Genomic DNA, 13155 nt, shown 5'->3' with positions numbered 1-13155 from the left:
CAAGTGTGAAAGTAGCCTAACTATGTATTTTATAATAAACTAGTACGGAGACCATAGACTATAGGGTGAATTTATAAGAGGCTGTACACCAATTTTCTGGCATACAAAAGTCAAAGAAATGTGGGCAAGTGGTATGGCTCAACAGATTCACTATAATTTATGCAAGAAACTTGGGGAACTTTTAGCACAAAACTTTTAGCGTTTTGTGCGGATCCGTCATGGATGGATCCATTCAGATAATACATCTGTTCAGAACGGATCAGTTTGTATTATAGCCAAGACGGATCCGTCTTGAACACCACTGAAAGTCAATGGAGGACGGATCCGTTTTCTCTTGTGCCAGATTGAGTCATAGAAAACGGATCCGTCCCCATTGACTTACATTGTGTGCCAGGACCGATCCGTTTGGCTCAGTTTCGTCAAGGGGACAGCAAAACACTACAAGCAGCGTTTTGGTGTTTGTCTCCAAAGCGGAATGGAGACTGAACGGATGCAAACTGATGCATTCTGAGCGGATCCTTTTCCATTCAGAATGCAAACTTAGGCCTCCTGCATACGACCGTATGGCTTTTTCAGTGTTTTGCGGTCCGTTTTTCACGGATCCGTTGTTCCGTTTTTTGTTTCCGTTGTGTTTCCGTTTCTGTTCCGTTTTTCCGTATGGCATATACAGTATACAGTAATTACATAGATAAAATTGGGCTGGGCATAACATTTTCAATAGATGGGTCCGCAAAAAACGAAACGGAAGACATACGGATGCATTTCCGTATGTGTTCTGTTTTTTTGCGGACCCATTGACTTGAATGGAGCCACAGAACTTGATTTGCGGGCAATAATAGTACATGTTCTATCTTTAAACGGAACGGAAAAATGGAAACGGAATGCATACGGTGTACATTCCGGTTTTTTTGCGGAACCATTGGAATGAATGGTTCCGTATACGGACCATATACGGAACGCAAAAAACGGCCAGTAAATGGGGGAAAAAAACGGTCGTGTGCAGGAGGCCTTATCCGTTTTGGACCGCTTGTGAGAGCCCTGAACGGATCTCACAAACGGAAAGCCGAAACGCCAGTGTGAGAGTAGACTAACTTGGAAACAGAGCCTAGGATCAACAAAAGAAAAACAGTGTTTTAATAGCTATGTGTTGATAGGGACGTCGCTGGTGACAGATTCCCTTTAAGACTGACATATGAGACGCCAATCTTAATAGAATCCCCCTATTTTACTGCTTTATTAGGTTTCTGCAGCAAGACCAGTAATGACCCGGTTTGCCACATATGCCTCATACCACAGCTTAGCTAACTGTCTATAGCAGTCACTAACACTCATTAGGATAATCTGGATAAAGACAATGCAGTTTCTCAGGTAACCAATAAGCCGGCAAATAATCTCATTGAATATTCTAGAACCATTCCTTCAGGGACTATAAAGTGTATGACGTATTCAGATATATGCCATCGGGCAAAGGTAATGAAATCTATATTATTATATAAATTATATATAAAAATGTGTACAAATATAAAGTGGGACTGTTCCCCACAGAAGCTAATCAAGTTACAATTCTCATTTTCTACCTTATGACCTATGGACATCAGCTCCAATTTTTGTCTGCCCTAATGCCTACACACAGGGTATGGACTCTTGAGGTTTGCACCTTTTGGTCTAATTAATGAAAAGTGAATAGTATATGGCCTATAGGGGTTGCGCAGAAATGGGGTGGAGGGTTGGCCAGGTCTGTAAAGGGAAGCTTACTTACCTGCTTCCTAGTGATGGCTCCCTGCTCCTTCTCCTCCCGTCCTGCAATGTTCTGCTGGGCTCCCTCGCTGAAAACATCCGGTTTAACACTGCTGCAGCCGGTCAATGGCCACGGCGGTGACTGGATCCCCTTCTGTCATGTGACTATTTGTCATGATGTAAGGGTAGCCGGTCACTGACGTGGTCAAGGATTAGGTGCAGCCATGTGAAACCAGATGTTTTCCGCGAGGGAGCCCAGCAGAGCCGGGTGGAGAAAGCGCCGGGAAGCAGATAAGTAAGTTTCCCTTTACATGTCTGGGCAAGATTGTGTGTGGGGGGTGAGGTTGGCAACCATTCTTGCACAACTCCTTTATATCTTGGGAACATACCCAACAGGGGTGGACTGGGAACTTAAAGTGGCCCTGGAAAAAATACTAAAAGTGGCCCCATTTTTTAGTCGGGTCTAAATCGATAGAAGGCAGGGCCTGCAATACCATGTTGTTGCACATTATAGTACCCTAATAGAGCCAAATACCACAGTCCATCACAAAATACTGCCAGCAGCACAAAATACATCCCCAAACACTTCCAGGCCGGACATGAGGAGGGCCCAGGCGGCCCCGTGGGCATCGGCCCACCAGGAAATTTCCCTGTAAGGTCTATGGCCAAACCGCCCCTGATACCCAATATGGCAGATTCAGAATGAGGGGTAGCATAAAGGACAAATATGAGAAGGACCTGTTACTGTTGAAGGACATGCACAAATAAGGCCACATGATCCTGTGTCTGCAGGTCCTGAAGCCAGTACGCAGAGTCGAAGATTATAATCTTTTCTGTGTCCAGCATCTGGATTTGTTTAAGGCGTCTGATGTCTGTGTTTTTTTCGAAGGTCTGGTTTTGGTGGGTCTGGTCTGAGCAATCAGTATGGCTGCTTCTGCCACAAAAATGCCTTATGGTATGCTAATAAACATGGGTGGACTGGCCATAGACACTACAGGGAAATTCCCTGGTGGGCCGATATCCAGACAGCCACCCAAATCCTCCTCTTGGGCGCCAGCTAGGTACATAAAGATCTGTTGCTCACAGAATTAATTAATGTAGGAGCATCAGGCACTTATGTACCTGGCCTGGCAGGTGCCCTTCTGAATTCAACTGTATTGCCATACAGTGGCGTGGGTGCCTGTGTTTTGTGCTGCATTGTGATATCTGGTTCTGTTGAGGCAGTATCTTGTGCTGCACTGTGGTATTTGGTTCTGTTCAGACAGTATTTTGTGCTGTACTGTGGTATTAGGTTCTGCTGAGGCAGTATTTTGTGCTGCATTGTGATATCTGGTTCTGTTGAGGCAGTATCTTGTGCTGCACTGTGGTATTTGGTTCTGTTGAGGCAGTATTTTGTGCTGTACTGTGGTATTAGGTTCTGTTGAGGCAGTATTTTGTGCTGTACTGTGGTATTAGGTTCTGTTGAGGCAGTATTTAGTGCTGCACTGTGGTATTTGGTTCTGTTGAGACAGTATTTTGTGCTGTACTGTGGTATTAGGTTCTGCTGAGGCAGTATCTTGTGCTACACTGTGGTATTAGGTTCTGTTGAGGCAGTATCTTGTGCTACACTGTGGTATTTGGTTCTGTTGAGGCAGTATCTTGAGATGCACTGTGGTATCCGGTTCTGTTGAGGCAGTATTTTGTGCTGAACTGTGGTATTAGGTTCTGTTGAGGCAGTATTTAGTGCTGCACTGTGGTATTTGGTTCTGTTGAGACAGTATTTTGTGCTGGACTGTGGTATTAGGTTCTGCTGAGGCAGTATTTTGTGCTGCACTGTGGTATTAGGTTCTGTTGAGGCAGTATCTTGAGATGCAGTGTGGTATCCGGTTCTGTTGAGGCAGTATTTTGTGCTGTACTGTGGTATTAGGTTCTGTTGAGGCAGTATTTAGTGCTGCACTGTGGTATTTGGTTCTGTTGAGACAGTATTTTGTGCTGTACTGTGGTATTAGGTTCTGCTGAGGCAGTATTTTGTGCTGTACTGTGGTATTAGGTTCTGTTGAGGCAGTATCTTGTGCTGCACTGTGGTATTAGGTTCTGTTGAGGCAGTATTTAGTGCTGCACTGTGGTATTAGGTTCTGTTGAGGCAGTATTTTGTGCTGTACTGTGGTATTAAGTTCTGTTGAGGCAGTATTTAGTGCTGCACTGTGGTATTTGGTTCTGTTGAGACAGTATTTTGTGCTGGACTGTGGTATTAGGTTCTGTTGAGGCAGTATTTAGTGCTGCACTGTGGTATTAGGTTCTGTTAAGGCAGTATCTTGTGCTGCACTGTGGTATTAGGTTCTGTTGAGGCAGTATTTAGTGCTGCACTGTGGTATTAGGTTCTGTTGAGGCAGTATCTTGTGCTACACTGTGGTATTTGGTTCTGTTGAGGCAGTATTTTGTGCTGGACTGTGGTATTAGGTTCTGTTGAGGCAGTATTTTGTGCTGTACTGTGGTATTAAGTTCTGCTGAGGCAGTATTTTGTGCTGTACTGTGGTATTAGGTTCTGTTGAGGCAGTATCTTGTGCTGCACTGTGGTATTAGGTTCTGTTGAGGCAGTATTTAGTGCTGCACTGTGGTATTAGGTTCTGTTGAGGCAGTATCTTGTGCTACACTGTGGTATTTGGTTCTGTTGAGGCAGTATCTTGTGCTGCACTGTGGTATTTGGTTCTGTTGAGGCAGTATCTTGTGCTGCACTGTGGTATTTGGTTCTGTTGAGGCAGTATTTTGTGCTGTACTGTGGTATTTGGTTCTGTTGAGGCAGTATCTTGTGCTACACTGTGGTATTTGGTTCTGTTGAGGCAGTATCTTGTGCTACACTGTGGTATTTGGTTCTGTTGAGGCAGTATCTTGTGCTACACTGTGGTATTTGGTTCTATTGAGGTAGTATTTAGTGCTGCACTGTGGTATTATGTTCTGCACAACAGTATTGCTTCTGTTGTCCCGCCTTCTGTCAATTTGGACCTGCCTACAACATGGGTCCACTTTTTCTTTTTTTTTCCTTCAGAGCCACTTTAAGTTTCCAGTCCACCCCTGCTAATAAAAGACAGTGAGGAAGATCTGGCTGGTGGCACTCATACTACTGTCGGTACTACTGGTGCTACTGATAGTTATGTTACTTCTACTGGTAAGGGCTCATGCACACAAACGTATTTTTTTGTCTGTGTCTTTTTTTTTTGCAGGCCGTATGTGGAACCATTCACTTCAATGGGGCCAAAAAAAAAAAAAATGACTGTGTCCATGACTGTGCATTCTGTGTCCATATGTCCACATGTCGGTTCTGCAAAAATTGTCATGTATTAAAAGAGGCATGGGCTCGCAGGATACTAATGTAGTATCATTAAAGGGAACCTGAATAATATATTGTATATATGGTTTTATGAGAAAAGATTCAGTATAACTTGAAATTGACTTATTTAAATCCCTGCTTTTTTATGCCCAGGAGTCATGTGGACATTCCTATTCATAGTTTGACAGCTAACTCTCTATGCTCACTCATGCAGCATTAGCTGTCAATCACCGGTGCCTCCTCAAACAGCTAATCGGTGGGGGTCCCCGATGTTGGATCCTCACTGATCAGATACTGATGACCTATCCTGAGGATACTCAGAAAGTCAGTATAGTCAGTAAGAAAATCTTTAAAAGGGTTTTCCAAGATTCGGTTGTTTTTTTAGTTAGGTCACGTAGTGTGTTTGACCTAATGAAAGCATTATAGTCATCTGCTTCCCACTGCTCTAGTCCTGCACCCTGGCTCGATTCGTCAGTCTTCTGGTCCCTGGCTTGTTTATCTCTGGCCAGGGTATGGACGAGGTCATGTCCGCTGCTGCAGCCATGACTGGCCTTATCGGTGACCTGTCCCCAAGCAGGGGCTTCAAACACAGCATCAAGAAACCTGCACATGTGTACATCGAAGGCAAAAATGTACTCAGGTGTTCCTCAGTTCCATCTTGTAATGTTATGGCATATACCTAGAATAATGCCATCTATTATGATCATGGGGCGTTCCTGAGAATGAAGGGAATAAGGTACTTTAATCTTTTTTTCTGCAGATCAGTGGGAATACAGTTGTGCTGTAGCTTCCTGGATTGTGCAGAAAAGAATCGGCGAAGTAGCCGCAGGGTTTCAATAGCGCTGCAAGCTGACTGTTCTGAACACTGCTGAGGGTCCCGACAGACGGACTGCCATAGACCAGGAAGTGATGACATATCCTAAAGATAACCTCTCTTATATGACAGGATGGCTGCCGGCTTAATATGGCTTCTGCTGAGTATTGATCTTACATCAGGAATGATTCAGCAGTATTGGAATCATGAGACTAGACCAGTGGTGACGAACCTATGGCACGGGTGCCAGAGCCGGCACTCAGAGCCCTCTCTGTGGGCACCCGCACCTATGGTGTACCAATATGCCGTAGACCTCTCCTGCCATTCATCAGCGCAGGGTGCATTATGAAGGTTGCAGTTTGGGAACTTGGTCTGTAAAAGGTTCACCATCACTGGAATAGACAACATTTTCCAATCTTTAATCTATTTGTCCTCTCTATATATTTAGTTATTTAGAAGTAAGCTAATCCCAGGTTCGCCATAGTAAATAAGGATGTTACAGAATTTCCTTTTGCCATGTACTCTGTGAGCCATACCCGTCTTGGATTCCTTCTTCGGTATACAGGATACATAGGTACTTGTTCAGCTTCTGCCAAAGGACTGGTTTTGGAAGGCAGCCATTATGGGCTGGGATACAGTGATATTTGGCCATCTCGTGAGCAATCAAGCTGTAAAAAAAACAGGAGAATCCAATCTTACCATATGGTGCTCTGTACATTGCTGTATGCTCAACATATTCCTGTCTAGATGCAATGCATCTAATGGATGACACATTTTTTTCAATGTTTAAGTGCAATCCTGTAGAAAAAAATGTATGTCTAAGGCTACTTTCACACTTACGGCAGTGTGATTCCGTCATCCGAACTGCCCGCCAGATCCGCCGATCTGCCGCTGACTGAAAGCATTTCTGAGACGGATCCGGATCCGTCTCTCCACTTGTCATGCGGACAGACGGATCCGTCTTGTATCTTTTTTCACATTTTTAGAAGTCTGCGCATGCGCAGGCCGGAAGGACGGGTCCAGCATTCTGGTATTTTGAATGCCGGATCCGGCACTAATACATTCCTATGGGAAAAAATGTCGGATCCGGCGTTCAGGCAAGTCTTCAGTTTTGTTTCGCCGGAGATAAAACCGTAGCATGCTGTGGTTTTCTCTTTTGCCTGATCAGTCAAAAAGACTGAACTGAAGACATCCTGATGCATCCTGAACGGATTACTCTCCATTCAGAATGCATGGGGATATGCCTGATCAGTTCTTTTCCGGTATTGAGCCCCTGTGACGGAACTCTGTGCCGGAAAAAAAAAACGCTAGTGTGAAAGTAGCCTTACAACGGAGGTCGCATGGAGCTATATGATATGTGCATGAGATCCTGATTTTAAAAAAGTGACAAAGCTGCAAAAAAAATGGTACGGCTAGAAGTCTATGGAAATATGAAATGCAGGACCCACATGCACTTTTCGTTCAGAAATTGTATTCCAGTAATGTTACTATTTTATGACAGTAAATTACTACTAATTACTAGCCATTTATGAAGGAGGCGGAGTCTACTATCTGTACTCAGAGTTATTACTGTTATCTGTGGTGTTACATAGGACTGCAGGTAACATCTACTACATAATCTGTACTCAGAGAGCTGTCATTGTTTTATCTGTAGTGTTACATAGGACTGAAGGTACCATCTACTACACCATATGTACTCAAAGAGTTATCACTGTGTTATCTGTGGTGTTACATAGGACCGCAGGTAACATCTACTACATAATCTGTACTCGGAGAGGTATCATAGTTTTATCTGTGGTGTTACATAGGACTGCAGGCAACATCTACTACACCATATGTACTCAAAGAGTTATCACTGTGTTATCTGTGATGTTACATATGACTGCAGGTAACATCTACTACATAATCTGTACTCGGAGAGGTATCATTGTTTTATCTGTGGTGTTACATAGGACTGCAGGCAACATCTACTACACCATATGTACTCAAAGAGTTATCACTGTGTTATCTGTGATGTTACATATGACTGCAGGTAACATCTACTACATAATCTGTACTCAGAGAGCTGTCATTGTTTTATCTGTGGTGTTACATAGGACTGCAGGCAACATCTACTACACCATATGTACTCAAAGAGTTATCACTGTGTTATCTGTGATGTTACATATGACTGCAGGTAACATCTACTACATAATCTGTACTCGGAGAGTTATCACTGTATTATCTGTAGTGTTACATAGGACTGAAGGTAACATCTACTACATAATCTGTACTCAGAGAGCTATCACTGTGTTATCTGTGGTGTTACATAGGACTGCAGGTAACATCTACTACATAATCTGTACTCAGAGAGCTGTCATTGTTTTATCTGTGGTGTTACATAGGACTGCAGGCAACATCTACTACATTATCTGTACTCAGAGAGCTATCACTGTGCTATCTGGGGTGTTACATAGGACTGCAGATGACATCTACTACATTATCTGAACTCAGAGAGTTATCACTGTTATCTGGGGTGTTACATAGGACTGAAGATGACAAGAATGACATGCGCAGTCAGCAGGAGTGAGTTTTAATTTGGTTTGTGAACACTACTGGGGCACTTTTGGGGAGGAGTTGGTGGATTATTTACTGAGGGAGCACTATGTTTAAAGAGGGCACTACTGGGGGGAGGCCATATTTAATGAGGCCACTATATTGGAGGGGCACTTTATTTAAGGGGGACACTATATTTAAAGAGACAGAACTGACATAAAAAAAGGAAAGCGAACAGAGACAACACCTAAATGGGAATATTAATGATTGGGTCATAGTGTAGTAGTATTATTTGGTGTGTTATTTCTGGCAATGTTGACCAGGTATTATGTGATGTGCTCATGTACACAAATGTATTCTCTTTCCTGTTTTTTTTTTTGTGGACCGTATGCGGAACCATTCATTTCAATGGGTCCGCAAAAAAAGAGGAAGTTCCTCCGTGTGCATTCCGGTTCCGCAAAACAATAGAACATGTCCTATTATTGTCCGCATTACGGACAAGAATAGGACTGTTCTATCAGGGCCAGCTGTTCCATTCCGCAAAATACAGAATGCACACGGATGTCATATGTATTTTTTGCGTATGCGTGTTTTGCAGACCGCAAAATATATACGGTCATGTGCATGAGCCCTCATTGTGTTTTGTTATGAACATGATTAACCCGTAGGATACCAGCGCCTGGGAACCAGGTTCAAAATACCAGCGCCGTAGAGCTACGGCACTGTGTTCACCCGATCCCTGAGCGAAATCGCTCGGTGACCGGGTGATGATGACTGCTCAGGACGGCAGGCAGCCATCTTCCCAAGGGGCAGAGGGAGGTTTTTACGCCCCCCTGCAGCATCAATCGCTGTGATTGGCTTATTTCTGCAGACCGGCCAATCGCAGCTCCAGATGATTTTTCATTCATCCAGGAAGCTGCAGGGGAGTGGAAGAGGGGGTGAACTTGTCAGCACCTGTCCCCTCACCAGTGTTTGGCGCTGCTTTCCTTCTGACCACTGGCACATGCCCAAAACTGCAGAATCAATGTAATGCATATTGAGGTTTATTCTGCTGTTAACCCTTTCTGTGTTGCAAGAAAAAAGTGATTAACATAAAAAAATCTACCAAAAAAGTGAAATTTTGAAATTTAACCTCCATTTTAATTTCATTCTGGTGGAACACATCAAGGGTTAACAAAGTTTGTAACATCAGTTTGGAATAATTTGAGGGGTGTAGTCTCTAAAATGGGGTCAATTATGTGGGGTTTCCATTACATGAGCCCCTCAAAATCACTTTATAACTGAATTGGTGCTTAAAAAAATGGTTTGGGAAATTTAGAAAATTTTAAAAATTGCTTCTAAAATTTGAAGAACGGCTTGGATAAGTAAATGCGTTCCAAAGTTATTAGCACATAAAGTGACGCATGTCAGATTTGCAAAAATCGGCCTGGGATTTAAGGTGAAAAGTGGCTCGTTACTGAAAGGGTTAATCCCTGCGACAACCCTATTTACAAATGTGCCTGACAACACGCTTACGTGTAGTTCTTTGCAATATTTTAATAATTAAAGAGTTTCTCTAAGGCAGGGATTTAAAAAAAAACTCACCTGTCAGTGGCGCTCCAGATCCAGCACCAAGCTCCCTTCTCCTCTCTGGACCAGAGGTATGACACGCTGCTGGCCATCAAAGGCCTCAGTGGTGGCAGCCCATGCCTGCACACACCAGAGGGGACTAGAAGCGGAGGAGAAGGGAGTGCCGCACTGACACCAGTGTCATGAGTATTTTTTAATTCCTGCCTGGCAATATCAAAAGGCGATCTCGGTCTCAAAGAACCCCTACAAAAGCAAAGAGGAAGCTAGACTCCATGCAGATGACAGACATTGTGTAGACTCCAACCCATTTTCCTCCTCACCTCTTCTAGTTGATCAGAAATTAAGGGAAAAATAGGGCAACCAGGCGAGCTGCGGGCAACCAGAGTTTTAAGACATTTGATGTGCCTTGTTTTTAACTACCTTTGTTTTTTTGAGTTGTATTTTTAAATTGCACCATTTTGGGTTATATTTATGTATTGAATAACTTTTATTAACACCTTGGAAGAGAATAGAAAAAAACAGCAATTCGACCATTGTTTGCGGAATAAATTACAAATTAGCTTCATTCTATGGGGTAATACAATTACAGTGATATTAAAATTATATTAGAAACTATTATAAAAAACAAATTTCTTTTTGTGTTGCTGATTTTTATTTTTCCATCGACGTACTGTAACATTATAAGGCCTTTTTTTTTTGCAGGGTGAGCTGTAGTTTTTATTTGGACACCTAATGCTTTATGATTATTTTTTTTTTCATTTTTTGGGGAGAAATAAAAAAAAAATGAATAAATGAATAAAAAAATAACAATTCTGGCATTGACTTTCGTGTTTTTTGCAGCAATTTTATAGATTAGGTGATTGAGGATACGGTGATGCCAACGGGCTTACAGAAGAGCACCCTTTCTGTAAAACCTCTTAGGTGCTGCACTCACTACTGACCATGGATTTCTTAGCTGTGACATCCCTAGTTTTTGATGTTGTGCTTTACTAGATCATAAATTTGTTTGCATTTATGATCTAGAAAATCGCTCTCTGCTGCGATTGGACTGCAGCACAGCCAGGGAGGAGGAAACGTCCACTGAGAAACCCTGGCGTTTCCTCCTCCCTGTACATACTGCCGTAAAAACTGCAGGGGGCACAGTGGGGCATGGGAGGGTTATTTAAAAAAAAAAAAAAGGATGGCCCTGAAAGTAAAGGTGCTTAAAGGGGTTATCCCATGACTAATGTAAAGAATGAAAATCAGACTTCATACAGTACATGACAAATCTTTCACAAAGCTAGAACCAGCCCTGTACCTCACATGGATCCAGAGATCGCCCCATTCATTGCTCTGCTAGATTTATATCAAGCTGACAGCTCAAGGGGAGTGTCTTTTCTGCTAGAGCTAAGGGGGCGTGTCTGTGCTCTCCCTATCACAGCTCAGGAGGCAGCTGAAGGATGAAACTGAGCATGTGCGGCCTTCTCAGTGAGCAGGACAAAGAAATAAATCAGGTGGCGGCGGCGCTATACAGATGCATTTTATTGAATAACTTAGTGGCTATGCTAAAAATTTAATTACATGCAATTACAAAAGTATTCAGATCCAGGTGCTGGTTTGAAAACTGTAGAATATTTTTCGTGGGACAACCCCTTTAACAAAAAAAATTCCATGAAAGCTCCTCTTTAAAGTGGACATGCAAGTTAATTATAAATTTGCTTCATCTCACCTAATGCTGTAAAATAAAAAATGACTACATACTTACCTCTTCCTCCTGTGCCAGCCCTGCTCCTGCTGTTTGTTTACAGGGTGCAGCAGTAATGTGCATGTCTGCTGCAGCCAATCACTGTTGTTAGCAATCTTGTAGGTACAATGATTGTCTGTAGTGGTCATACGCGCATCACTGCTGCTGCCTGTAAACAAACAGCAGGAGGAGGACCAGGAGAAAGAGATGGGTATATAATGATGTTTTATTTTGCAGCATTAGATGGCATGATGCACATTTATAACCCCTTGATTATACTTAGATTGTGAGCTCCACTGGGGACAGTGAGTGATGATAATGTCTATAAAGTGATGCGGAATAAATCAGCGCTATACACTCACCTAAAGAATTATTAGGAACACCATACTAATACGGTGTTGGACCCCCTTTTGCCTTCAGAACTTCCTTCATTCTACGTGGCATTGATTCAACAAGGTGCTGATAGCATTCTTTAGAAATGTTGGCCCATATTGATAGGATAGCATCTTGCAGTTGATGGAGATTTGAGGGATGCACATCCAGGGCACGAAGCTCCCGTTCCACCACATCCCAAAGATGCTCTATTGGGTTGAGATCTGGTGACTGTGGGGGCCATTTTAGTACAGTGAACTCATTGTCATGTTCAAGAAACCAATTTGAAATGATTGGAGCTTTGTGACATGGTGCATTATCCTGCTGGAAGTAGCCATCAGAGGATGAGTACATGGTGGTCATGAAGGGATGGACATGGTCAGAAACAATGCTCAGGTAGCCCGTGGCATCTAAACAATGCCCAATTGGCACTAAGGGGCCTAAAGTGTGCCCAGAAAACATCCCCCACACCATTACACCACCACCACCAGCCTGCACAGTCGTAACAAGGCATGATGGATACATGTTCTCATTCTGTTTACGTCCAATTCGGACTCTACCATTTGAATGTCTCAACAGAAATCGAGACTCATCAGACCAGGCAACATTTTTCCAGTCTTCAACAGTCCAATTTTGGTGAGCTCGTGCAAATTGTAGCCTCTTTTTCCTATTTGTAGTGGAGATGAGTGGTACCCGGTGGGGTCTTCTGCTGTTGTAGCCCATCCGCCTCAAGGTTGTGCGTGTTGTGGCTTCACAAATGCTTTGCTGCATACCTCGGTTGTAACGAGTGGTTATTTCAGTCAACGTTGCTCTTCTATCAGCTTGAATCAGTCGGCCCATTCTCCTCTGACCTCTAGCATCCACAAGGCATTTTTGCCCACAGGACTGCCGCATACTGGATGTTTTTCCCTTTTCACACCATTCTTTGTAAACCCTAGAAATGGTTGTGCGTGAAAATCCCAGTAACTGAGCAGATTGTGAAATACTCAGACCGGCCCGTCTGGCACCAACAACCATGCCACGCTCAAAATTGCTTAAATCACCTTTCTTTCCCATTCTGACATTCAGTTTGGAGTTCAGGAGATTGTCTTGACCAGG

The 13155-nt window shown here is 43.1% G+C and overlaps 1 protein-coding gene across 1 annotated transcript in view; it reads right to left on the bottom strand.

Moving 5' to 3' along the window:
* Positions 1 to 13155, bottom strand: part of ETNK2 (ethanolamine kinase 2) — an 87104-nt gene that overhangs the window by 27335 nt on the left and 46614 nt on the right. The window contains exon 3 of the mRNA XM_040424007.1: positions 6395 to 6526. Within this exon, the coding sequence (XP_040279941.1) occupies positions 6395 to 6526 (132 nt within the window). The remainder of the gene's footprint in view (positions 1 to 6394; positions 6527 to 13155) is intronic.

The sequence above is a fragment of the Bufo bufo genome, chromosome 3, assembly GCF_905171765.1.
Source record: "Bufo bufo chromosome 3, aBufBuf1.1, whole genome shotgun sequence".
Classification (NCBI taxonomy): Eukaryota; Metazoa; Chordata; class Amphibia; order Anura; family Bufonidae; genus Bufo; species Bufo bufo.
The sequence above is the reverse complement of the archived record's forward strand: the minus strand, read 5'-3'. Positions and strand labels throughout refer to the sequence as shown.